Here is a 25179-nt window from a genome sequence, read left to right as displayed (position 1 = left end):
ACCGCACCATAAGCAATATCTAGTAACCAGGAACTTTTTTTATTGGAACTAATCTGTGATACGATAACGGGTTTTCATAAAGTATAAAATTGCTTATTGTTGTGTATTTTCTTTTCTTCCCACACCTCTCATTTCAACCCACTCATAGAGTGTTTTTGGTAGATTCGTACTGAGAACAAAGCAGGCACCGGTGTGTCGACATATTGTTTTGTACGTGTGCTTTTAGTACTCTATAGAACAACCTTTCGATAAAAGGAAGAACAAGCCGGCAGTGTGGCGACAGAACAGTGTAGCGACAGAAAGAAAAACAACGACGAGCACCAAACGCCGCCCGGAAGTAGTCAACCAAAAAATAAGAAGCTAATCTTCAACTCCAAGAAAAAGCGTTAAAATGGTAAGTGTGCGAAGAGAAAACATATAGAGCTCAGGTGAAATATGTTTTCTTGTAAACCCTAGTTTGCTTTTTCCAATCTAACCAATTTTTGAGTGACATAAACAAAAGGTGCAAGCAAGCAAGCAAACCGACTTGGATTGAACGTAGAATGGTTCTGCTCATCTCTTATCGTTTTTCTTTGGCGGTGGTTCCGATCAAGTGTGGTATTATGCGGCAGCATAAAATCATGGAAATCTACAGAACCGACGAGGGCAAGTTGGTTACACACAAATACACCCCAAATATCGTGGGCTGCGAGCAAAGAAATCGGCACACTTTAATGAACCGTTATGATGGGCGTGAAATCTCAACTCGTTTTGCAGATTTTCTTTATGGGATGGATGTAATGAGCTGCTGGAAAGGAATGAAGTCTGTATCATTCGCTGGTATTACATTTGCCGACACAGTCAATAGAATTGCATTTTCAATTCCATGTCATGATCAACAACGGAGGTGAAAAGAGATAAACATTACGGCAGGTGCTACTACTCACCAGACTCCGGTGACGTTACTCACTTTGATGTTTTCCTCATCCAAAAGTCTCATGCTGATATAGCGCAAGCGCGCGCGCACAGACCAGACAGTGTTGGAAAAACAGTGGCAAATTACCATATATGGTCAAAGTAGTCAGCAGCAACACACCACCGGGCAGATGCGGTGCGGGGAATAAGTAAACCGTGTGGTGCGATGCACTAGATCTCAGGCGGCAGGAGGCTGACTTCGAGCGTGCCACAGACAGAGAGAGAGGGCGAACACTTCCGCGCAATGAGTCACTTTGCCAGCAAAATGTACTTTACTGACATCTCGAATTGTAAAAAAAAAAGACGAAGAATCCATCCCGTTCGCCCACAAATGGTCGAGGAGGAACGAACACACACACTCGCGTACCCGCTCGCGAGCGACGGCGCGATCATCGACCGCGGAGTCGCGATTGTACGCCGCCGCTTTCCCGATGCCGGTTTGATGAAGAATCTGCGCTTACACTACCACACATAGTCGGCAACACCATCTTTCGTCGTGTAGGTTGGTAGGGCGAAGCATATTCTGCTTTTTTTTTCGACCCAGCTTTACTACGCTGAACATGGATAAAGGGCGGTGTTGGTTGCTGATAGTGAAGAGCAAGAAAACACCGGCAATTTTTCACTCGCTTCTAACATGGAGGATATGATGAGTCAATGCGCTATGAAGAGTAGCGGTGCTGTCGTCGTCGGAACGGCGTTTTCTTCGCTTGTTAAAGCTTCCCGAAACCCTCGGGATTCAATATCTATTCATGAAAACATAACGGGTCACAAACACCAGCGCCATTTGCCGCCGCGATTATTCCAAGCCTGTTTTTATCAAGGCTCGCGGCCGTTTCCTACACGGTTGAAATCGCGCGATACGCGCGATGTGTGTGCAATTGGTGGTATATTGTCCCACCAGCAATCGACCGACCCGGCGCAGCCTCTAGGGCGCGTTCCCCTGTGCAGGCCAAAAGCAAAAGCTGCCAATTTACGAGTATGCGTTGGTGGCGAATGCAACGTACACACTGCCGGAGATAAAACGGCGGATTGAATTGTGCGCACGATACTAACACCGAACCACGGCGGTCAATTTTATCGTACGTTTCCAGTATTGGATCGAGGATTTGATTTTAAAAGTTTAAGTTCAAGTAATTCCCGCAATAATATGAAAATTACTACGAGATGCATGTGCTAAAGCAACGCAGAAGCGCCTGGACGGGCGACAGGTGCAGGTGACGAAGAAAAACAAAACCGTTGTCAGTCCTTATCGTCCTTCACATCAAGACTCTCTTGAATTTCAGTGCATTTATGCGCTTGCTACAAAAATGCTTCCTCGCCGCTGATTCATCTGGGAAATACCCATAAACATTCCTCGAATTGTTTTGATCGAAGGTGGCACTGGCACTATTTTGACGTCAAACAAAGTCACGATGATTAACACGCTATGCCAAAAGCCGTTGTAGTAGTTGCCGTCTCAAGAAACCCATGGACTAGCAAAGTGGGCAACGTATGGCATGATGTTTTAGGTTTGCTTCAGGATAGATTTGTGGTTTTCTTTTGATACATCCATGATTCATTCAGCGGTTCTTTTTTTATTACCAACGGTAAGGTAAAAGTCACTACACACGTTATCGTGACCGTCACTATCAGTATAAGCTACATGTCTCTCTTTCCCGCTTGTCCGGTACGTTATCGCACCTCTTGTCAGCGCCTTTTTTGGGCATGTTGGGTGCTGCAGGCGGTGGTATTTTTCATGATCGTCATTTCCGCTTCATGCCGCTTCGGATGTTGCTTTCATCGAAAAGAGAAAAAAGCTTTCGAATCGATTTCTCTACACTTGTGCACGACTGTCCATTTTTGTTCCTGAACAACGGCTACCTCTAGAACGTGTCGTGTGGTTCAATCATTCGGGCGAATAATGGTCGAATGGGTTTCGTCAGTGAAGCAAGAAGTCAGCAGCAGACGCTCCGGCACGTAGCAACGAAATGTTGAGGAAAATATGACTTCCAGTAGGCAATGAAGAAAGGAAGCACACAGTAGTAGGGAGAGAAAGAGAGAGACCGGAAGCCACATCGATGGAGACGCTTCTTCTTCAAGACATTAAGTGGCAAAAAAGACTACGAGACTAGGAAGCCACGGGCGCGGCACCTTTTCTCTTCATTGTCTGGTGCGTTTCCTTTTGCTGGAAAATACTCGTGTCAGTTGGCTCCACCGCGTGTTTTTCTTATCAACCGCCACAAATGCTGAACGTTGGCTCCTGTTACATCCAGCCAGAAAGAGGGATTTCTTTTTTCTCTTCTCGAATGTGTGGTTTAGCGAAATAGGCACAAGATGTTGGTGTGAAATAAAAACACCGACGTAACGAAATGTGCAGTCTTTGCAAGACCATCTGAAGGTGGTACAATAGAACGGTAATAGTCCTTTTATTTAGAAGGGAAAGCTCTCTTATCTCCGGCGTCTTATTTTGTCGTTGTATGTGGCAAGCAGGACGAAGAAAATGGTGGTCGATGCTCTATTCTACCAACACTGCTATGCTCCCAATAACGCGAGGGAGGGGAGGGGAGATTTTTCGTGATGATGATGCTGTTTATGCTGCGTCCTCTCCCCCATGGTGTTCTCCATGGTCGTTGACCTTTTGTGTGCAAGATTTCGTCCTTGTGCCCCGTGCCTCGTAAGCCGAAACCCAAGCTCGTTCGACTTGCAACGATGATGTTTGTTTTGGAATGTTTCTGGCGATAAGATAGAAAAGAAACAGAATCTTTACACCAGAGAAATAGAATGAATATATTGGAATATGATTTTACTAACTGTATTTGCTTGATTATGGTGCATATGTTACTGCTATGTGCTTCTGTTTGCTATGTACAAAACTATCATTGGTGGGTTTTTTTTCTATGAGTAAATATGTTGTCATCCCCCATATTTGTTTACCACCTTACGGAATTTGTTAAACGATTGCTTTTCGTAAAATGTAAAAGAAATTGTCTTTCATTCATACCTCTTGCATGGCACTCGATTTGAGATTACGATAGCCGATACGTGATTATTACGAGAGACGAAAGACTGGCGGTTTTATTTCCCTCGATGATCGAGTTCGTGATGTCAACATGATGAGAGTGAGGTGTGGTGTGGTGGGGTCAACATGAGGTGGAAAAGGAAAAAACAGCAATGAAACAGTGTCCCATTTTGCGAACAACCTTGAATGAAGGTTTCCGATGGCTGGTGGCAGTGGCTTACAATACAATGTTGAACAAGAAACAGGCCAACCGCGTCATCGTCTTCGTTATTCATATTTGCAGCTTCAGTATAGATACTTTAGCTTCTTAACCTTGTTTGAATGTAGATACTTTGTTAAATTACGATTACTCGGATTGTGGATCTGGATTGCTGCACAAATGTTATGAGGTATCCCGTCACTATAACAGAGCCTTCTAAGATCAATGAAATGAATCTGTTTAGATACTCCGTTCCATCGAAGTAGGCGTGGCGCCTCGGCTGATTGAAACAATCCACATACACTAATTGGCCTGTGTTGTTCGAAACCAATAGACTCCAGCTCTAGTCGAGAATCAACACGTTAACACAAACGCTTCCAGACATTAAAAGATAGGCCACTTTGGTTGGTGATAGGTAAACGGTGACATTCAAGGTCCTGGTACCGGGGGACGAGAGAATGCAGTCGTGTGTCATGCCATGCCGTTGGGTCTCTCTCGTGTAGTCTAGCACCTTCCAGTCGCGGGCCCTTTTATGGTCAATCGACGGTGGCGTTGTTGAATTGCAGCAGCCCGAAATTGGAATCCCTCCCGGTGTGTTGTACACCTAGAGGAGAAGGAGGAGAAGAAGGAGGTAGTCGTATCTGGCGTCACATGAAGCAATGATGTGGTAGTTCCACTTGCCAAATAAAGTATTCAGGATAAGTAGTGAGCAAACGCGGCATTACTTTGGGGCTGCGGAGGAGGCAACGAGCGTGCTGTTTTTTTTTGTGGATTCATAACATCACCAAATTTGGTTCAGATTTGGGGACCCCCAATACTTAGTTCTTCTTTAACGAAATTCTTTTTACAAATATTTTACGAAATTAATGATTGAGGGGATACAGTCGTGGTAGTTTTAGGATCACGAATAATATTGTAGAAAGGATCGTAGGAAAATCGTTGGCTGTGAATGTTTGCGGCATTGCTGCTGTAACAGTTTTGTTATTTATATCGAAGCGATTACTCACCTCACCACGAATTCTTCATTATCATCAGCATCATCGACGGATGTGGTTCCGGTTAGCAGTTTTTGTATGACGATTGCTTTGTAGCGTCAGTCTAATTGGTTCGTTGAATTACTAGTCTGCATGTTTTTTTTTCTGTTTTCAAGGTTATGAACGATTGTATTTTCAACAAACAGATTTAAATTATTTTGCATCGCCAAGTGCAATTTTAATTCAAAAATAAGATAGATAGCGAGCTTACTATCTCATACATTGCTTGCGGACGGGAATAAGTTGCAATTCGTTACCATCAAAGCAATCCTAATTTAAAATAGAGTTCTTTCTCATTCAATGTTTGATTTTGTTTACTTGTGCCATATTCCTCCAGGGTGAAGTGAAGTGTTCGTAGTACTACTGATAGACTTTGTCAGGATGTAAAAATGCTAAATTAAATTTAACTTGGCACTTGCTGTGTGGGTACATGAAGGTCGCTGCGGGAGAAATGGAAAAAACCGGCCCAGCAACAACCGGTCCAAAAGTCGCGTATATGGGTAGCTGCGTGAAACCAACCATTTTCTGTGTTGTACCATTTTACCAATCACACACGAATGCACGCACGCACTCTCACGCTTCTTCACGTATCGTGCGGTGGAATCGAAATGAAACGGAAAACCCGTGCGGTCGTTCTCCTACCGAATGGTTCCAAAAATAAGTTTTAAAATTAGAGAAACTCTTATCCTCCTTCTTGAACCTTGTGAGCGAGCGGTTGGCTTTGCTTGCTTGCTTGCTGTGCTGTGCTGGGTGTGTTGCGGACGCTGCCGTATATCGTGTCCGGCGTTGTTCTGCTGCCGGTTGAATCGGTGAGATGTCTTTTCGGTTTCGTCTGGTGTTTCGCAGCGTTTCTCAACGAAGAAAAATAAAAGAGGAAACTGAGGAGACCAGCGACGGCATATACACTCACTTTCTAGCTTCAAAACAATCGACACATGAAGGAATCGTAAATCTACTGATAGATGATGAAAAATAATCTGAGGCAAGTGCGGAGAAAATAAAGACAGGAAAGCTGTCTGCCACAGAACCGAGCCTCGTTGGATTGGATTGGCGTTGCATGGGTCCAACATTTAAATGATCCGCTGGACATCGTAGAGCTTTCATGGTTATAACTTTAATTGTGATAAATTTACAGAATTGAGCGGAAGCTTTTGTTTAAACGAACGATATTGGTGAAACATGAATTGAAATCCGCTAAAAGATGCAGCTCTAATACAAGTTTTGATTTTAGCCCGCATGGACATGGGCGGGCGGTTGTGCTTCTTTTAGATTTTCCCATCATTTGCTTTTTTCCCTTTCCAGTCCGATGCCTGTTCATTACACTCATGGATGTGTGTGTTACACCCATTTCCCGTTCGGTCGGGAAAACGTGCGCAGTGCAGTGCATGCCGCGTGGTCGTTCGGCCTGCGAAAACGGTCAACTTTTCTTGTTGCTGATTTGTCGAACCAGCCGTACGTAGGATAGGGATAGGTCTTGATGATGGCATATTCTAGTTGTTTTTCCTTTGAATGTGAAGGAAGAACACTCGTCTCATATCTCTGCTCTGCTGTTGGAAAGCGGGTGCTGCTCCCAATACACATCGTGTGAGGATCAAGTGGGTAAAACGAGGATCACTTCCGTTGTTTTCTGCTGCTGATCTACGACAGTGAAGTTGTACCAGCAGGCAACAGACACGCATGGTCTCAAGTACCTATTTTTAACATCATCCTAACCTAACTAACCGACCGGCAAACCAAACCCCCCACCAAACCATCCATCGGAACCATGCTGCTGCTGCCGGTCGTGGCCGCCGCGATCACGCGTGTCTTTCATATTTCTTCCCCCAATTTTCTTCCGTGTTTTCTGCTCTGCTTTCTTGTACCAAGAATGATCATGGACAATATATATGAGGCATTGGAAAAAAAAGTTTTAAGTTCATTACTTCTAGATTGCTTTTGGAAAGTCCGGATTCACTTTTCAGCAGTGAAGCAGCAGTGATCTTTCGATTAATGTCAACATTTATTTGTAATAATTTTACGAGCACAATTTTTCGGATCAAAATCTTTCGTGTGTCGTTTTTGTTCAAAACTAACTTTGCACGTTTTGTTCCATTCCTTCCTTCCCTTCGCCAGGCTTCCGGAGTAACCGTATCCGATGTGTGCAAGACCACGTACGAAGAGATCAAAAAGGACAAGAAGCATAGATACGTCATCTTCTACATTCGGGATGAGAAACAGATTGATGTCGAAGTGATTGGAGACCGTAATGCGGAATACGACAGCTTCCTCGATGATATACAGAAGGGTGGACCAGGTGAATGCCGGTAAGTACACGGTGATGAACTCATGATTAATATCTAATTCGTCGTTTCGGATCTAACCTTGCTTTCTGTTATGGTTTTTTTTCCACAGATATGGACTTTTTGATTTCGAGTATATGCACCAGTGTCAGGGAACCTCGGAAAGTTCGAAGAAGCAGAAGCTTTTCCTGATGTCCTGGTGCCCAGATACCGCTAAGGTACGTAGTAGCAGGAGTCGTTGGAGTCTTGTGAAGGGGAATTGTTACTAACGCGATTCGATCATTCATTTTCTATCGTTGTAGGTTAAGAAGAAGATGTTGTACTCGAGCTCTTTCGACGCACTGAAGAAGTCGCTTGTGGGTGTGCAAAAATACATTCAGGCCACTGACCTCTCGGAGGCATCGCGAGAAGCAGTCGAGGAAAAGCTGCGCGCCACTGATCGTCAATAAGGAAATAATACTACTTAAGAGACGCACACAACAAACATACATTTACACACATCAACACACGTGCTTGAGGAAGAATACTACACTGAAACAAAATATGAGAAAAAAAAACTGAAGGCAAAGAAAGCTAGCATGTGAAATCAACATCAACATTTAAAACAATAACAAAACACATCATCATTGATGCATGCATACAATAAAAAGAAACATAACAAAATCTATGAAACATCAACAACACAACTACTACTGCTACTATCAGGGAGAAAGTACTATCGAAATGCTCTAGACACTACCGAAATATTCTCAACCTGCAGCCAAATAAGAGTGAAAAGGGAGGAGTAGCCTCGTTAGTGCTAGAGTAATGGTTTGTGGCGAGAACAGAAAACAACATCTGACGTGAAGGAAAGCAGCGGAAAACTGGATCGATAGTGATCACTAGTAGTAGTCAATCAACCCACAACTAACTTTGATGGAACGCATTGTGAAAACAAAGGGAAGATCGAGCGAATGCATCAACAAATAAAATAAGTGAAGATAAAAAAGGAAATCAAAGTGGTGTTTATTTAATTTAACTGTAAATGAATTCTACCACGAAACCACTATCTATTAAACGGTGCAATTTGATGCAGAATTTATATTCCTGCAATTGTCTTTGGATATTGCGTTTAGTGATCTTAAAAGAGTGTGTTAGACTTAGACTGTTCCTACAATTTTCACGACAGCTGATTACACTGTTGCTCGTTTTGGTTAAAGTGTCTACAATAAACCGAAAGATCCACAACCATTCTAATTCATAAAATTTGACAAAAAATTTAAAATCGGATTGTTGCAGTTGTTGAGCATAAACAAGCTATAATTTTCATCGGGTTCACTAGACTTACGAAGCTACCTGTATCATCACGGCGAATTTAATTATTTTATTTTTTTATACTTTATTATATTGTTGATCAAAATGTATGATACATCAAATTGCTGTGGTTTGGACGGAATTTTCAAAAACTGAATTGGATGTCCAACATAAGGAACGGAGCGAGCCAATGGGAACCTAGTGAAAAGAGTGTCAATTTGTTGTTTCACTATCTCTCTCTTTTTATTGTCTCTCGTTTACTCAAAACGGGGATAGAAAGAGACAACTGAAATTGTACTTTTCGCTCACACTGTCCTCTAATTACCGGTTGAAGAATGACGTTCGAATCGGTTATTATCGATTGGAATTTTTCTTAATTTCTTAATTCTCCATTCATAATCATTCAGAAGGGAAAAAATTCGATTAAATTTTGATTCCTTGAAGCTTAACAAATCGGTGTTCTGCATTCTCCCTACAGTCGATCAAAAAGATATATAACCTTTTTTCAAAAACAAACCTTATGGTCTAACCTGCCACAACCAAGGTATATACAGCTTGGACAATTTGAGAGAATCTGGATCAGAGCTCTGAGAAATTCTCTCTCTCTTAGGAGACCAAAAGTCGCTTTCTTCTCTCGAATTGTACGTTCTCTCTGTTTCCATACGTTTCCTCTCTCGAATTACGATTATACTCTCTGAGCGCCAACATTCGAATTTGTGTGTGTGTGATTAAGTATGGAATCGAGAGCCGCGATTGGCTATCGAATCGGTAAATACCGCTTTGCGAACCACAGCTATGTTCGTGTGAAGGTCATTGAATCGGTAATCAGCGGCCATCGGGGGTATCTGGATAGGAAAGTATGAATGAATGTGTAACCTTGCGAATGTGTTTGAAACAAATTTCTCTGTTCTCGAGGTTTTGTCGTGGCTGCTCGATGCTCGCTCGTTAGTTTCCGTTTTTCCTGAGGCCGAGACAGAGGTGCGAAAAAGTGGTGTGCATCAAACCGTGTTTTATTCACGTTGATCGAGTGTGCCGAGCTGTGTCGTGAAAGTGAGTGCGTGAACGTGCGTGCCTACGCGTAGACAAAAGGTTTATCAAGTAATAAACCTTTCATCCCTAGGGCTGCCACAGCTAGTGTTGGAAAAAAAACAAACATAGAGAAATAAGAAATTCATAAAAATAGTCAAGTGCAGTAACCCTTCTCTTCACCTCTTCTTTGCCGCCTGTGCAAGTTTTCTACCTGTTTCTTACCTTGCATTTTGTTATGGTGCCACGAACGGAACCTTTTTAATCGCGCTGCCCTGAATTGCGTACCAGCAGAGTAGTAGGAAGACGTCCAGCAATTGGTGGGCCAGTGGCGTTAGAGTGAAGAATGCGCGTCAATGGATGTAAGAGGATGTGGAGAAAAAGGTTGCTGGTTTCGGACGGCGGAGATCGATAGAAGACAAACGGGATAAAGGAGATAGAAACGCGACCGTGTTTTTTGTTTGGTGTGTGAGTGCGTGCGCGCGCGCGCGTTTGTATTTCTCTATCCGGCAAATAATGGGGGGAAAACAGAACAAAAAATGTAGGATTTTCCAAGACGATTTTCTGGGGGAACCCCTACGCCACGGGCTTCCGTTTGGTCGCGCCTGATGCTGGTGCTGGAGTGCACTTTACATACCGCTGAATAAATTAATTCTCTCGATTGCCATTTAACGAGCTGGTTCCATGAATACTTGCTTGCTTGCTTCAAAGGAGAACAGAATTCCGCGCTTTACTTCTCCACATATCAAGTCGTTCCATTACAATAAAGAGACCTGGATTGAACAATTCTAAGCTGAGCTTAGTAGCCAGTTTTCCCATTCGCCCAGATTTTCGTCTGTAACAGAATGACGGATAGATATGCGATGGTATGCGTTATCTAACATGCCGGGTATCGCGAGTCTCCGAACAGCACAATAACAATGGCTATCGTGCACGGATCCACGGGACGACGGAGAAAAGGTGTAATTCGCGAAACTCCAACAGCGGTAGCAATTAGTGGTCGCTCGTGGAGCAGTGTTGGTGATGGAGACGATGGTGTAAACTATGTCTATGCACAACATATTACACCAGAAAACATTCACTGAGATGTCTTTTTCCTAGTAGATGTAAATCTCTATTTCTCACGAGTTTTTAGTGGCATGTCGTCGAAACAATTCAAAACAACTCGAAGGCAAACAAATAGGGCAGCAGGTTTCATGCAGTGCACGGAATCTGTTTCTATGTTTAATGCGATGTAGGGATGTCATAAGTTGGAGCCAACTTCATGAGAGTTTGAAAAAATGCCTATTTGCTTCAGTATCATTTTACTGATTCGATATGTTGCTACTGTACCAAAAATTGCTACAGTATCATTTTTCTGATTCGATATTTTCGAACATGTATAAGCTTCGGCGGTCTCTTTCCGAGCAAAACTTTCGCGTGTTCCTGTTTTTTCGCGGCTTGGCGTCGAGTGTTTTGACTCTGTTGCTTTTAAGCAGGCGCGGAAACGCATAACATCACACGGTCGGACGCCGCTGACGGCTGGAGCATAGGATGATAGGAGAGCAATGCTGGCCAACCTGTGTTGGTAACCGATGTTGGAGGCATGCACATATTCACTGCTGTATGTGCGCGGCGTGATTCGTTTGTGTTTAGGGAAGCAGCTTAGAAATCGCGGTTACTGCTTGCGGGGTGGAAATGGTCGCGTTATTTCGCGTTATTCCGGTTGTAGGGCGATTTGTGTGTGTGTCTGTGTGGGTGCAGTACGAAGCGTCCATCTATCATCATCCTATCTATCCATCGGATCGTGCATGGCGAACTTTGCGTAGATATTTCTCGATTACACTCTTCTATCATGCGGGCAATATTGTATCGATGCGATGAGCCGAGTTGGAACGGTGTGGGGAAAGTCGAGGAGGAGCAGGGGAACGCTGGATCGAAGAACTGCCTGAGATGATGAACGGTACATCTTTTGTTATTACATTGTGAATGCGCCTACCGATGCGATCGAATACGATTGAATGACTGACAGCGGTCCAAAGTGCAAAACTCATACCATGAGGCGCCACCCGGCGCTGAGGCTTTGGGGTCGCCCTGAGGACAATTATTGAAAACAATAGCCAACATACGCTACGATCTGTTTGGCATTCGATAAAGTGGACCACGTTTCACTCGGAGACGAATATGTACGCTCTAGTCAACTGTTCTCACATTTATTGCAAAAAGTAGTTTACTACCTAAATGAAAACAATTTTTTTTTCAGGGATTATGTAGTACAGTGACGTTGACAACAATTCATTTATAAAAGTAGTTCTTCATATTTTAACCTTTTTAAAACATGAAGATATTAAAAAAACAAGTGTTCTTGATTGGGTAAACATTGGTAGACATTTTGACCGAAACCGTGACGTGCCTGTATAGTTTAGAAATCGATCGCCCACAACCAACTATCCAAAACCAAGAGGGAAGACAGTGGTTGTGTGTCGCTTTGGGACGCCTTCTTGCGAGCATGCTGTACATTTTTCCATTCTTCAATGGTTGGTGCGTCTTTCGCAACCCGCCACCGCTAGTACTTCGGCTTCGATTTACGTTCTCGCACCGGTGATGTAAACATATGCCGCAACACCCTTACGAAGGTATTTTCCACAAGCGTACACAAAAATTCCTTAGCTAGACAGGAACACTAAAATGATTCCTAACGAAACTTCTACATTTTCATGCTATCCACAATTCACAGATCAGGAAAATTAGAAGTTACAATTTGGTATTTTCACAGTTTGACACTTCCATAACTGTCATGGTAACGATGTCCGACCACTAACCAACCAAGTCCAAGTAGGCATTTCATTGCAATGATAAAAATACAAAAAAATATTGGAGCCCCACGAAGCAGATGAAAGAAAGAGCAGAAATTATGCGATTTTCGGGGAAAAGCGCGATAGAAAATAATGCCAGACCAGACAAATTGCCTCCGCCATCACGGAAAAGCCTACTTTCTCTCCTTCGTACAGCCACTTTCTATCTCTCTCTCAGTTAAATGTCGGTCCTTTTTTCCAACTCTTATCCTCTCTTCAGCTCTGCTGATTTGGTAAGCGTGTGTGTATGATGACTGTGTGACGCTTTGGAGCCATCGCAGTTTTCCACTCCGGCGGACCAGCGCTTTCCACGTACATTTTCTCTCATTTTCCTCGTGGACACCATTTTCCTGCTTGTGTTGGTTGAAACAGTCGTTCGTCGTTTTCTGACAGTTCCTGCGTTTTGGGGCGAACGAGGACCAGCACAGGACCCGATCGAAATGTTTGACATCTAGCCCCCGGGACATTTTCGGTTTCTTTGACGTTTCCGGTTTTTCCACCACACACACAGACCGGAGACAACAGGCCGGTTGTCGGAAAATATTGTGGACGCCATCATCAGATTGTCCTTTTTTCCCCCCGGTAGCTGTGAAGTGATATTTGTTAGAGAGTGTTTTGTGGTAGAGGACGATAGGAAAGTTTACCCTGGGAAAATAGTCGATTGGAGATTCGTTTTTCTTACAAAGTAGGCAAGTAGCAGATGGCTCGGGCTGGGAAGAAATGTTTGACAGGTGTGAAGTTTGTCAAAAGTGAACTCCTACGTATTGTGCTACTATTGAGTTCTATTTATTTATCCAATATTCTTTATCATAACATTGCAATAAGCTAACATAGTGAGTTGTAAGATGCAAACTGCTCTGAAACAAGTAAGCAGTAGTGAATGGGGGGAGGTACCATAGCATGCAAAGAAGCGCGTGTACAGTAATCATCAAGCATCTGATAAAGGGCAAAAGGTAGGGTGTAAAGGAGGAGAGGGGGCTTGAAGAGAAGCGGCCGCAGTTAAGGGTTGTAAAGATAAAGCAAAACTAAAGCAAAAACAAGCAAACAAGACAGACAGCATCAAGCCGTGTATGCAATCCCGAGCACTGCGACGCGGAGCGAAAGTCGCTGGAAGCGAAAGTGTACGCCAAAGGAAAATGTGTCCGTACGTGTGTATTGGCGTGTGCAATGTGCCGCCGAGCGTAGGAAACATATAACCATAATCATCAGAGACGAAGGTGGTTACGCCGTGCACTTAACTGTTTCTTATCGTTTGCCCGATTCAATTCGTTCGAAGGCGAAGAGTTCGTTGAATGAAAGAAATGAACTCATGGTTTGCTAAGATTTTGTGAAATTTACTCACATCTTGAAGAGGCGCAAGTTTCTTGCGTACTCTCCGAAATTTCATCCCATTTTCTCTATAACCTATGTATATTCTTTTTTCCTGGCAGAGTGCAATAGTGTGTTCTAAGTGTTTTCTGCAGTAAATCAAGCGCCGCAAGAAAAGAAAGCAGTGTTTGCGTGCGTGCGCGCGTCCCTCGTGTGTCCGTGTGGTGTATGTGTGTCCTAGGCAATCAAAGTCAATCAGCAGCGACCAACCGATCGACCATTTCTCGAGTGCGTCCATCGGCGTCGAACCAGCATCATCATCGTCAACGTCATTGATTGCCATGTTTTGAATCGTCCAATTGATCACCATTGATCGGAGAAAATATTAAACAAAAAAAAAAACAACAACCGATCCGTGCGCTCATCGTATACTACATACTTACACACGCAACCACACGTATACCACACGATCTCCTCCTCCCACACACTGAGCTAAGTAACAAGACACATCCCTTTTTGAACAACAACTCCAACTCTCCGATTTGCACCGGAGCCGCGGCTTCGTCAGATCAGTGAACGAGAGAAGACAAAAAACACCAAAACAAACCCCCCGAAAACAACCTAATTGAAACAGAAGAACACCGCGGCGGCAGCGAAGGAAGTTAAGCTTTACGTAAAAGGCGCAGCTAAGCACGCACGATCGCGCTCCCGCATCAACAACAGTTTCTGCAGCAGCAGCAGCACCAGCAGCAGCAGCAGCAGCATCCCTTCTTCGGTGCCGGTGTGATGATAATGGCGTCGTTCAACGGTGGAAGCGCCGCTGGTGGCGGCGGAGGCGGCGGTGGCCAGGATGGGCCGCACAATAAGCGACTCTGCACCGGCCAAGAGATGAGCGAGGTGCCGCTTAACAATCGGGTAAGTGCGCGGCCAACTATCGATGGTACTTAGAGGACAATTTTGTATGAGTTTTCCCAGCATCCCTTGATTTATTGACTATTCCTCTTTCATCGTCTTATATCAGTTCATTCAAAGAAGAACTGAGTACCTTACGAACGGATGTGCAGTTCTTGTTTATCCAATATAATCCATTTTGAGACACGAAGCGAAGTTCAAACGTAAATCATAAGAGAAATGCTGATTGGGATTATTGTATTTTGACAAAAATTGCTCTAAAATTTATGAAAATATGCCTTCAAGATGTATAACATATTAGCTAATCGTGACTGAAGTGAGTTGCGTAAAAATCAATCACGTACGCGAGTTACAATAGGGAAAACAATTTTCCTTTCCTGAATATCTGCCCGGCTTATTTTTCTTTCCCTTATGAAAATGCGTTCCCCTTCTAGCGTGTTTTGAATGGAGTTTTGTTCCCACTCGTGTGCGTTGTTTAAGCCTTTTCACCCCCCGAAAAAGGACTTCCGGCGTCTTCGCTCGTCCCAGTGGCCACCACACGAACACGAACGCACACAGCCCGCCGCCATGCTGGTGGTGGTTATTTTGTGCGTAGGCTCGTGAGCTTGTGTGAGGGTGTTTTTCATTGATTAAATTTTCCTCTGTGACAAGTAAAAATTAGGGGACTCTCGCTGGGGTTGGGTGCGGGGAAAGGTCCACGGGGCTTCCACCGGGGTTGGCAACGGGAAATGTTTCCATTTCCCTCCATTTTCCGCCATACGATGCGAATGTATTTGTTAGAAGCGAGGTAATTGGTAGGGGAGAGAAAAATGAGAATGAAAAATCGGCATGTGGGGAAGAAAAATTGGGTCAAACTGGGTGGACCTGTTTTTCCTGTGTTCGTGGGAAAAACGAAAATCTGTTTCGGAACCCCCCTCGGATACCCTCAGCGCAACCAAGTTTGATCGAAATTTTGTAATCGATTGTTTTTCATTCTGCAAACATACGAAGGGACCGTTGACAGGCAAAGATCTTAATTTTATCGACATTCCGATTCATTACTGTCACTCTCCCTCTTACCCTGCTGCCCTCCTACAACCTCTCCATTCGGTCGTAAAACGTGAATTAACGCGACACTATAATAAAAATCGTTTATTACATGTTAAATCGAAGCGCACCAATGTGGAGGAGCTCATCTCCTGCAATGTTTTAACCTCCGACGCGTGAAAGTTTGGGGAGAAGGAAGAAGAGTGGAGCAGGGCGGGGGGCAGGTTGCACTAAAACCGTCCAATAAAGAGTGAATTTTTGCAATAAAAATATCATTGCGGAAGCTGTTCGCAAAATTGATGGCGACGACGTCGTTGCAGCTGGTGTGCAGCCACACATGGTAGATCGTTTGATGTTGTTGGCAGGAGGTAGTAAAGTTATCCAACAAGCCTAAGCCGATGGGAATGTTATTGCGCACACACTCAAGAATTTTTTTCGTGCGAACTTGTTGAGATTGATTTATGATTTTCTGTTGTATTGGAATAATAAAATTATGAGATGATTTGATATGTATTGCGAAACCACACACTTAAACATTTTCGCATTTATATGTTTAAGACATTCGCTGGCATTTGTTAACACCTTTTTTGTTTTACCTCCTCAAATCATTTTATACAAAACTGTATCTTTCACTAAGCTGGGAAAGTTCTTTTAAAACTTCCGTATTGATTACTTAAAATTTCACTCCGAAACTAAAGGAGTGAACATCATAAAATTTAAAAAAAATCTAAGCAGAGTTTTTCACTCTCAAGGTGTACTCTCTGGTATCTTACTTTTCATATTTTCGTTTCCATTTCAATCGTTTATTTTCGTACACACTCATACTTACTTGTCCTTATGCTTGCCTCTTGGGTTTTTGCTCGATAAACTACATCTTCTTGCAGTAGCTGGCCCTTTTCATATGCTCTTTTCATATCCATCTTTACCCTTGCACAGGTACATGCATTTCGGCTGTTACGCAAAAGGGAAGCAGCGGGTTTTCTGTTCACTTTTTTTCTCCATAAACTATGTTGAGGTCGGCCGGTTTTCGGTTTCCAACCTATAGTCCGGTGTATTTGTGTCGGGCGAACCTTCCCGGTGCAGCTTGCACTTTTCTCCCCAAATGATGAAATGCATGCACCATCATCAGCATCTCCCCACCCATACGCCAAACCAGTTTAGTTGCTTTGTACAGCCTTTTTTTTTGCAAATCATAACTTTGATGTCGGCTTGCTTTTTTGTTGTTTGTTGCGATTATCTTGGATGTGTGTGCGTGGCGAAAGTGAAAACGACCCCGAAACGCTCCTCAGCGGTCGGTCATCTGTATGCTTGGTGGGGATTTCGGAAAAAAATCGGTCAGTAGTGGCAAAATCCGAGTCGAAACCGGTTCTTACATATTTCGCTAAAATATGTATCATATTATTTGGATTTCACCGAAATAAACAGAGAAGGCCCCCCGGTCACTGTGCAGAGTCTTACTCCATCTCACTTCCGTCCGTCTCGGATAGGAGTCGCCCTGTCGGAAAGCCATCAAGCATATTAGCATCGGAATGGGCTGATTTTTCCGCCTCCGTCGCTGAGACAACGCGGCGGTGGGCGCAAAGGCCTGAGAGCATTCCGGTGCCGGTGGGGTTTTTATTCCATCCGAACGATGTAGGAGTGTGCTTCAAAGATAGTCGCTGCTTAAGAATCCAATCTTGGCTCGACTTGGGGCGTCAGGGAGGGATAAGTTTGTGGATCGATAAAGAAACCGAAAGGAGGGAGATGAAACTGAGAATGAAACTAAAAGCGGTTGAAAAAAAATGTTGCCTCACAAACGGGACAAAATAAATAATTGGAAGATTAAAATACGATGTATGTTGGTTTTGCGGCCATTGGCAGCGAGAGAGCCACTTCTTGTCTAAACAAACAAACAAACAATCGAGTCATAGCGGAAGGGCTGTGTTTTATGCTGCCCGTTTATTTATTTATCTTGTTTGTTTCGTTTGTAAAATCACTCTGGGAAACTTCAAAACATAGTGAAAAATTGCATCCTATTATTTAAAGGTTTTCGGAACAACTTTCCAACCAACCCAACAAAGAACCACTAAACCATCTCATCTCGCGTTTGTGTTCCGGCACACTTTGGAGCCTGATGCTCGCGTTGGAATGAATGCCTTTTCCGCTAGATGGTGTTTCGTCCATCACGGGACGAGTAGGCAAATGTGCAGTCGCCGCCAAAAATGCTTTTTTTACACAGTTCCCATTGTTGTCCTCCTGCGCGGGCCGGCGGTGGTATTAGATTTCGCCTGCCAGCTTTGTCGAGAGAACCTTGCGTGTGTAGGGGTCACAGTTTCGGTGCGTACGCTTCGGTGCACAGCAAGTGCTTGGTTTCGTCTCCACTCCGGCATCCAGCATCCGGTTTCCTTGGCCTGGCCCTAGTGTGTGTCCTACACATCATGGAGGAGCCGCGAAACGGCTGCTCATTTCGTGCTCCGCTGTGTGTTTGTGTGGTCTTGCGGACAAGAACCATGTCACAGGCGTGTGTGTCATTGGTTCCGGCCCTGGAACGGACACACCGGGAGGAGGATGGGTGGGGTGGGGGACAAGAATCCGCCAGACAGACCAGCCAGCCAGTAGGACGTCGTTCAGCTCTTCGATGCGTGACATTTTTGCGGTGACAATGGCGTCGTCTCCAGCTCCGTTGTCGTCGTCATCGGCGTTGTTATGCTCACTCGTGGGTGTACGTGTGTGTGTGACGGGGGGATGGAGCTGGAAGTAGTAGGACCTTCCCGCGTGGAGCTATGTTCCATCGACGAGGACTCGGAAGGGCTCGAACAATGGCTTGCGGGTTCCGCTTCCTCGGCGTCTTCAACCTTCACGCGTTACCTCGTTTGCCTGCTGTTCATTTGGGCGATGGTGGCATATAACACGCCACTCCATCTTGTCCCTCTATATCCATTAAACTACACATAGCCTTCCTTGCATGGAACAATACACCTCTCCACTTTCGAGAAGGACGATTGTGCTGGAGATCGTTGAGATGAACCGATACGAGCAGTTTTTCGAGTAGTTGGGTGACAGGCCGGGCTTTGGTTAATGTTTGGAAGGGGGCTACGCGCGAAGGATAACCGCGTGTCGATGAGGGGGAATCGATTGTCATGTACCTATTCTACCTAACCGAATGATCGAAGAAACACTTGCAGAGAGCTACACCAACATGCTGAAGTAAACGAAGCAAGTTTATTTGCTTGCTGTGTTCGATGCTCCAAATCATTATCGCTTTTTTGGAGAGAGCAATGCCAGCCAACAAAGTATATATCATTGAACAATCAGCACCAATTGGGAAACGATAAATGGTCACTCTCCTCCATCCCTCCCACCGAGTGTAGGCGGAAACAATTTTTCACAAAACCGTCGTCATTTAATCGTTCAACGCCTCCAACAACGAGACAAGCGTGCGAGAAAATTGCTGACACTCGGTCCCTCGAAATGGGTTTCCGATGAACCGTTCGTCTTACACACAAGGGCGCCCCCAGCCCGATCTCGACATCGTCCATCGGTATGAAATGTTGCTGATCTGAATTTTCTCCCCCCTCCTCCGGGTTTGCTATCGTGCTTCGATGTTGGCGTTTCGGAAAGTCGGTTGAAGACGCTCTCGACCCCGGCAGATGACCCAATAAACGCCACTTGGCAGACGTTGGACCGTTTTTCTGAACCGAAAACCGGACACAAATGTCTCTGGAGAGCGTGACCGTTTGGTGCTTGTGCCGGGTTGAGGCAATCTTTTTACACTTTAAATGGACGCAAAGAATGGCGTGGGCTATATGGACCGGACAGTAGTATTGGGTCTTTTTTGTGTAATTTTTCGGTCATTCCTTGTAAACCCGGATGGTGGTGTGATTAGACGAAGCGATTGTGGTCGAAATTTGGGTGTCGAATGGACGGTTATGGGACTCTCTGGGTCGAGTTTTGTGGTGGACATAACATTCTGGAGGATTGTGTAAAATTGGTTCAACAGAACAACTGAATAATTTAAAAAGTAACTTTACACCGACGTTTGTTTCTGTTTGTAAAGATTTGTTTTAAAATTGAAAGGCAAACCTGTTTGTTTTGTTTCCTCGGGGTTCGAGTGGTTGGACTGGTCAGCTTTTGCTCGGGATAAGTTGCCCATAAATTAGCCACTCTAGCAAAAATGACTGGTATTTCACCAGATAGGCAAAATTGTTCGATGAATCACGATCCTCCGGAGACGGGCTTGTAAGTTGATCCATTTTTCCTTCGCCTAATGGAGAGCACATAAATTGTGCCTACTCGAAATCGCCTACGATATTGCTGGAAAAGTAGTATGATGATTGAAAAAAGGTTGTATTTCTATTCGACTATCGTAGGAGTTGGAGAAGTTGGGAAACGAAATTAAGCAATTCTCTCATTTCGTCCATATTGCATTCCTCATTTCTGTGGTCGAAGATGTAAGGAATATCTTTTGAGCGGCATGGATTAGATCAGAATTCTTGGTCAGATTCAATGATCACTAGATGCTTCTGTCGTGTTCATCTAGTTTTTGAAGTTCTAAATTGGGAGTGAGAGAACTTCACAGAGATTGCGAACAAAGCATGCGTCTTCAATCATCGGAAGAAAAATGTATGACCAGCCGGTTATTGCCGGGACGGGGTTGGTCTGGTTCGGGATCAAAATGGAAGCAACCGACACCAATTGGCGCCGATCAACCCGCTGTCCGTTACTTTTTTTTCCTCTTCCGCTGACGAAACTAAAATTAGATGATCCTATAAAAACTCCTAGCCGGCCGGGAGTTTTACATTAGCTCCAGTAAGGCGAGGTGTTGAGGTTACGTCCGTGCGATGAATGGATCGCTGATGTAGGGAACTAATGAGTACTAATTTGTGTCCCATGATACATTTTTTTTGGGTTACTCTGAGGAAATGGTGGCGTTAAGAATTTGTTGCTCAGTTGGAATGTTGGAATCAAGATATTTTTTTTTTTAATTTTTAATAGTAAAGAGTGTTTGTATGATCGGCTTAAAAGACTCGTCATTCGAATAATCTGTCGCAATAATTGGCAACGGGGTACTCTTCAAATAAGAAAATTAACGCTTCTTACAATCTCCGAGACAAGCCACCTAAGAACACATTGGAAAGGAACTAACTACTACTACAGGGTGAGGTTTGTCGTGTGTGCAAATATCTTCCTCGTTTTCCTTATCTTGTTCCCTCTCCACGACGTTGGATGGAAGAAGCTACTCAAAGCCTTTCAATCGGCAAACAATTCGCTACGGGGTGAAGTACTTCCCGGGTTTTGCGACCGCCTCGGCTTGGATTAATGGCAAACTGATAAACGAAGTTGGTAGCGACCTCCGGGGGTTTGCTTCGATCTCAGAAAACGCTTAAAGACAAAAAAGGTGCGCAAAGAACCCCACTGTATGTTCTCCTCCGCAAGAATCGTTGAAATGTTGAAAAATCTCTCTGTTTTGTGAGAGAACATTATTCAAAACTGTCACCGTGAACACTTGGTTGAAGATGTTTTATCTTAAACTGGTTTTTAATCTCCTTTTTGTGTAGCTTCGTTTTCTTCCTGTTGAGTGAAAACATGATGAGTGAAAATGACCATACATGGGAAGTGCTCTTTTTTATATTAATATATCTACGCTAATGCGACGACGTTGGTGTTAATGAAACTAAATAAATACAAACCGTTCCTCTCGCTTTTCCATCCGCGGAAGGTGAAGATCGAAAGAAAGTGGGGATTCGACCACGATGGAGTCGTGTAAGCATTCGCCAATCAATCAAATTCTGTATTGTGGTTGTAAACTGGATTTGGTTAGAGACAATATTTGACTTTTTTTTCGATAGGATTTATTTCGTTTCGTTTCCTCGTAAAAACCTGTTTTTTTCGACGGATGGAATGGAAATCAGTTTAAAAAAAAATCGAACGGCCGTCTTCTACTCTTATTTTGAGACCTTTTTTTTAAAAGTTTTCCTTAAAGTTTCGTCACCGAGCGCATCAACATGAATAATTTAAACAGGCCACCCCGAAAATATTTGTTCCACATCCCCGGTATCCTGTTGTTGGTTATGTTGCTTTTTATCTGCACGAAAGATGGCTAAAGAATTATTCGATTTAACCAACCGTTCGGGTCGGTCGATAAACATCAACACGTTGCTCTTATTTGCTTTCTCAAGATTCGTCAAATGGACAAACGCGCGGAAACCGATATGGTCGAGTCGGTTGCCAAGTTTTTGCCAATCGGCGATTTTCGCTGTTCCATAATTCAGCAACCGTTTCTCTTGACTCACCCATCACCACCGGTTGATTTGCAAAATGATGCGCCGATTTTATTTTCCTTTTTTTTTCGCGGTGCCTCCTCCCCAAAGTGGTTCGGAGGAGGTTATTCAACCCGGTTTGGGGGACGCGTTCGATCCATGGGTTCATTATCTCAATCGTGACTCGCATCGTTTCGGCCAAAACGCGAAAGATAAATAAACTAATATAGAAAATAAAAAGTGAGATAAATAAATTATTCTTGGAGCAACAGGAAGGAGCATAACACTCTTGTTGCCGTTGGATTCGTTCGAACCAAACATAAAGAAGGAAGGAGATTTATTAATCCATCATGAAAACAGCGCGGCAATGGCGCCTTCTTGCCGCTTTGGAATCTTATCTAAATGGAATGTGGGACATTGTATCTCAGCTGTCCGAGGTTCTTGACGGAGAGAATGTTTATTCGTTCCAACTGATGGCTTATTTGCGCTTCGAATCACCAAGAGTAAAACTTTAGGGGAAGATTTTCAACGGAAAAACCATTGATAGGCAATTTAAAACTATGGTTCAAAACTAATTATTTTCTTTTTGAAAAACACTGAAAAATTTATGAGACTCACATCGGTCTCTTGTGACATATTCCAAGATTACAATATGTTTCTAAAAAGGGATAAAATTTATAGTATCAACGCTAGGTAAGGTGTCTTCAAATGAAAGGATCTGTCAAATTTCACTTCGACAACATCCTTCTTCGGGCAACGTGGCGCGTGGACAAACGTGTGGTAAAATACTCCCAACCAACCGTCAACCACTAATTAGTGTCGGCGCGTTTTTTCGACATAGAAATGCACTGGAAACTTATTTCTCTTCTCGGTGTCACACGTTTCGTGTTTCCACACGCGGCCCAATCGCTCGCGGATCATCTTCTCGGTGGCGTTTGCATTCCGAATTATTTGGTGCGCTGCTAGCCGCAAAATCGGTGTCGCCTGCCGGTTTGGACGATTCGGGTTTTCTCCACGCCCGGCGGAAGTGCATCAAGAATTTAATTTAGTCCAAAAACTGCATGTCTCGAACTTTTACCTTTCGGTTTGGGTCGGGGTTTCGCCTACGAAAGACTCGCCGACCGAATCCGTCCCCCGTCATTTCGCGCCGCTGACCGCTGGAGGGAAAATACTAATGAAATTTCACCTCCACCGCTGTTCGCGGCGCTACTCTTCCCCTCTTGCCCTTCTAAGTGCTCGTTAATCTCGTGTTTCAGCATGGCTTTGCGGCGGCGGCGGCGGCGGCGGCGGGAATCCCCGGGAAGCAGAAAGTTTTATTTAATTCCTTGCCTCTGTTTTGCATTCACTTCCCGGGATGGACACTTTTGCTACCTTCGTTATGGATAGAAGAAAAAAGGTCTCGGAGGGAGAAGTTGGCTGTAGAATTGAGTCAAACAATGTCACAGCTGCCTCTCGACGAGAAAGGGTGGCCAGCTTCCGCACCGGTTTGTAGTCAAAAAGTCATTAGTAGGAGCACATACACATAGTAAAACATAAAAACTAATTTGTCTCCAGCATGCGAGTGACGTTTTTCTATCACACACAGGCTAAGTTCCCGGATACCGCGAGGTGTTTTTAGAAGGTTAGAAACAGTTTTATTTTTTTTTTCTTCTCTCGTTTTGTGAATTTCAACTATAGCGAACGAAGTGCATAGATTAAAAGTTAGTGCTATGATTGGTGAAACCTCTTAAACCTTATTAATTTCAAACGCTTAGGCAATTGTGAGCTTAACAAACTTCAAAAAGTTCAGCATAAAAACTGATTATATTGGAGATTATTTTTAAAAGATAAAAATAACCAACAAGACAAGCTACTTTCGTGAGAATGTTATATTAATTTTCAGAAAGTAAATCCACAAATCATTTGCATGTATTCCCCCTCGTGCTATGCACATAAGCATGTTTGGTTTGATGCACAATTTCCCCTGCGAGATGTTCTTGTACGTTTCTTCCCGTTTATCTTTCGCAAGCGATTCCGTGTCATTTTCAATTTCTTCCTAATGGATTGTGCGATGTTTCTTTTGTTTTGTCAACTTCCCACTATCTCGTTTTTGGTCCTTTTAAAACAGGTTTTTGCGAGCAACAAACGTGGTTTCAAAAGCGACTATGCAACAATTAAAACGAGTTCCTACGGTGTTCGAAACAAGAATTATTTTCCGGAAGATCCCTTTTCTGCATGCAATCTTATTGTACTGGAAATGTTAGTTTTCTTAAAATTGAGCTTTTATTAGCTTCTTCTCAATTTTATTATGGAATAAATATTTACCGATTAGCTAAAATACACTTAAAACATTTAGTTTATAAATGTATAGAAGAACACACCTTTTGACAGTGCGGCAAAGGTAAAATAATCTCAATCTATTTACATTATCTTTACGTAACTTCATAATCAAATCAACATCATCTTCAGACTTAACCTCTACGGGTAACTGGTTTTAATTTTCTCTCGAGTTGCCTATGAGAGATTCACGAGATTTTTAAAATTCAGCTCACGCCAGCTTGTGTCCGTTCTTCAACGGCGCCGGATCGGTCCGTGCCCGTTTCGTGCCGTTTGGACTTTCGTTTTCAGCCCAAATTATTTGACGTCCCGTTATTGGCCGCATTCTCGCAGTACGCGCCTTCTTGGTGCTTTCTTTAGCCGTCAAGACCACACTCGTGCGCGTATCTATGTCACACACTGCTTGTGGACATTGGTTGGGTTTAGATCCAACGGCGTTGTGCTTACTGCTGTGAATTACGCTTGGCTCCAAATTCAGCTATCAAACGCCTCCGTGAGTGGCGCGCCATATTTGAAACTGGCCACTGGCGCACAACCAAATCTCAACAGAAGAACCATTTGCAGCTTTGGGCAGGCGGTGGCGCCGTTGCCTTCGCTACGTACATGCGGGCGGAAACCGTTCGATTCGTTGGCCAGCGGTTCGGTTGCAATCGGTTTCGGGGTCGATTTCTCGTTTCTGCTATCTGTGCCAGGCGATCGGCGTCGGATCGGACAGGTTTTACTTTTCATTTTGCGTTGGCCGCATTGCGCGCCACGTTTAC

General features: G+C 43.8%; 2 protein-coding genes across 2 annotated transcripts in view; both read left to right on the top strand.

Annotated features, from left to right (window-relative positions):
• Positions 1–281: 281 nt before the first annotated feature.
• Positions 282–8447, top strand: LOC131289979 (cofilin/actin-depolymerizing factor homolog). The gene is made up of 4 exons (XM_058319347.1): positions 282–394; positions 7298–7488; positions 7577–7682; positions 7767–8447. The coding sequence occupies exons 1-4, from the start codon at positions 392–394 to the stop codon at positions 7911–7913; spliced, it is 447 nt and encodes a 148-aa protein (XP_058175330.1). The 5' UTR covers positions 282–391; the 3' UTR covers positions 7914–8447.
• Positions 8448–9727: 1280 nt separating this feature from the next.
• The window catches only part of LOC131289154 (heterogeneous nuclear ribonucleoprotein L), a 144498-nt gene continuing 129046 nt past the window's right edge, over positions 9728–25179 (top strand). Inside the window, exons 1-2 of the mRNA XM_058318363.1 lie at positions 9728–9807; positions 14048–14840. Of these exons, the coding sequence (XP_058174346.1) occupies positions 14712–14840 (129 nt within the window). The 5' untranslated portion in view covers positions 9728–9807; positions 14048–14711. The remainder of the gene's footprint in view (positions 9808–14047; positions 14841–25179) is intronic.

The sequence above is a fragment of the Anopheles ziemanni genome, chromosome 3 (assembly GCF_943734765.1).
Source record: "Anopheles ziemanni chromosome 3, idAnoZiCoDA_A2_x.2, whole genome shotgun sequence".
Lineage (NCBI taxonomy): Eukaryota > Metazoa > Arthropoda > Insecta > Diptera > Culicidae > Anopheles > Anopheles ziemanni.
The sequence above is the reverse complement of the archived record's forward strand: the minus strand, read 5'-3'. Positions and strand labels throughout refer to the sequence as shown.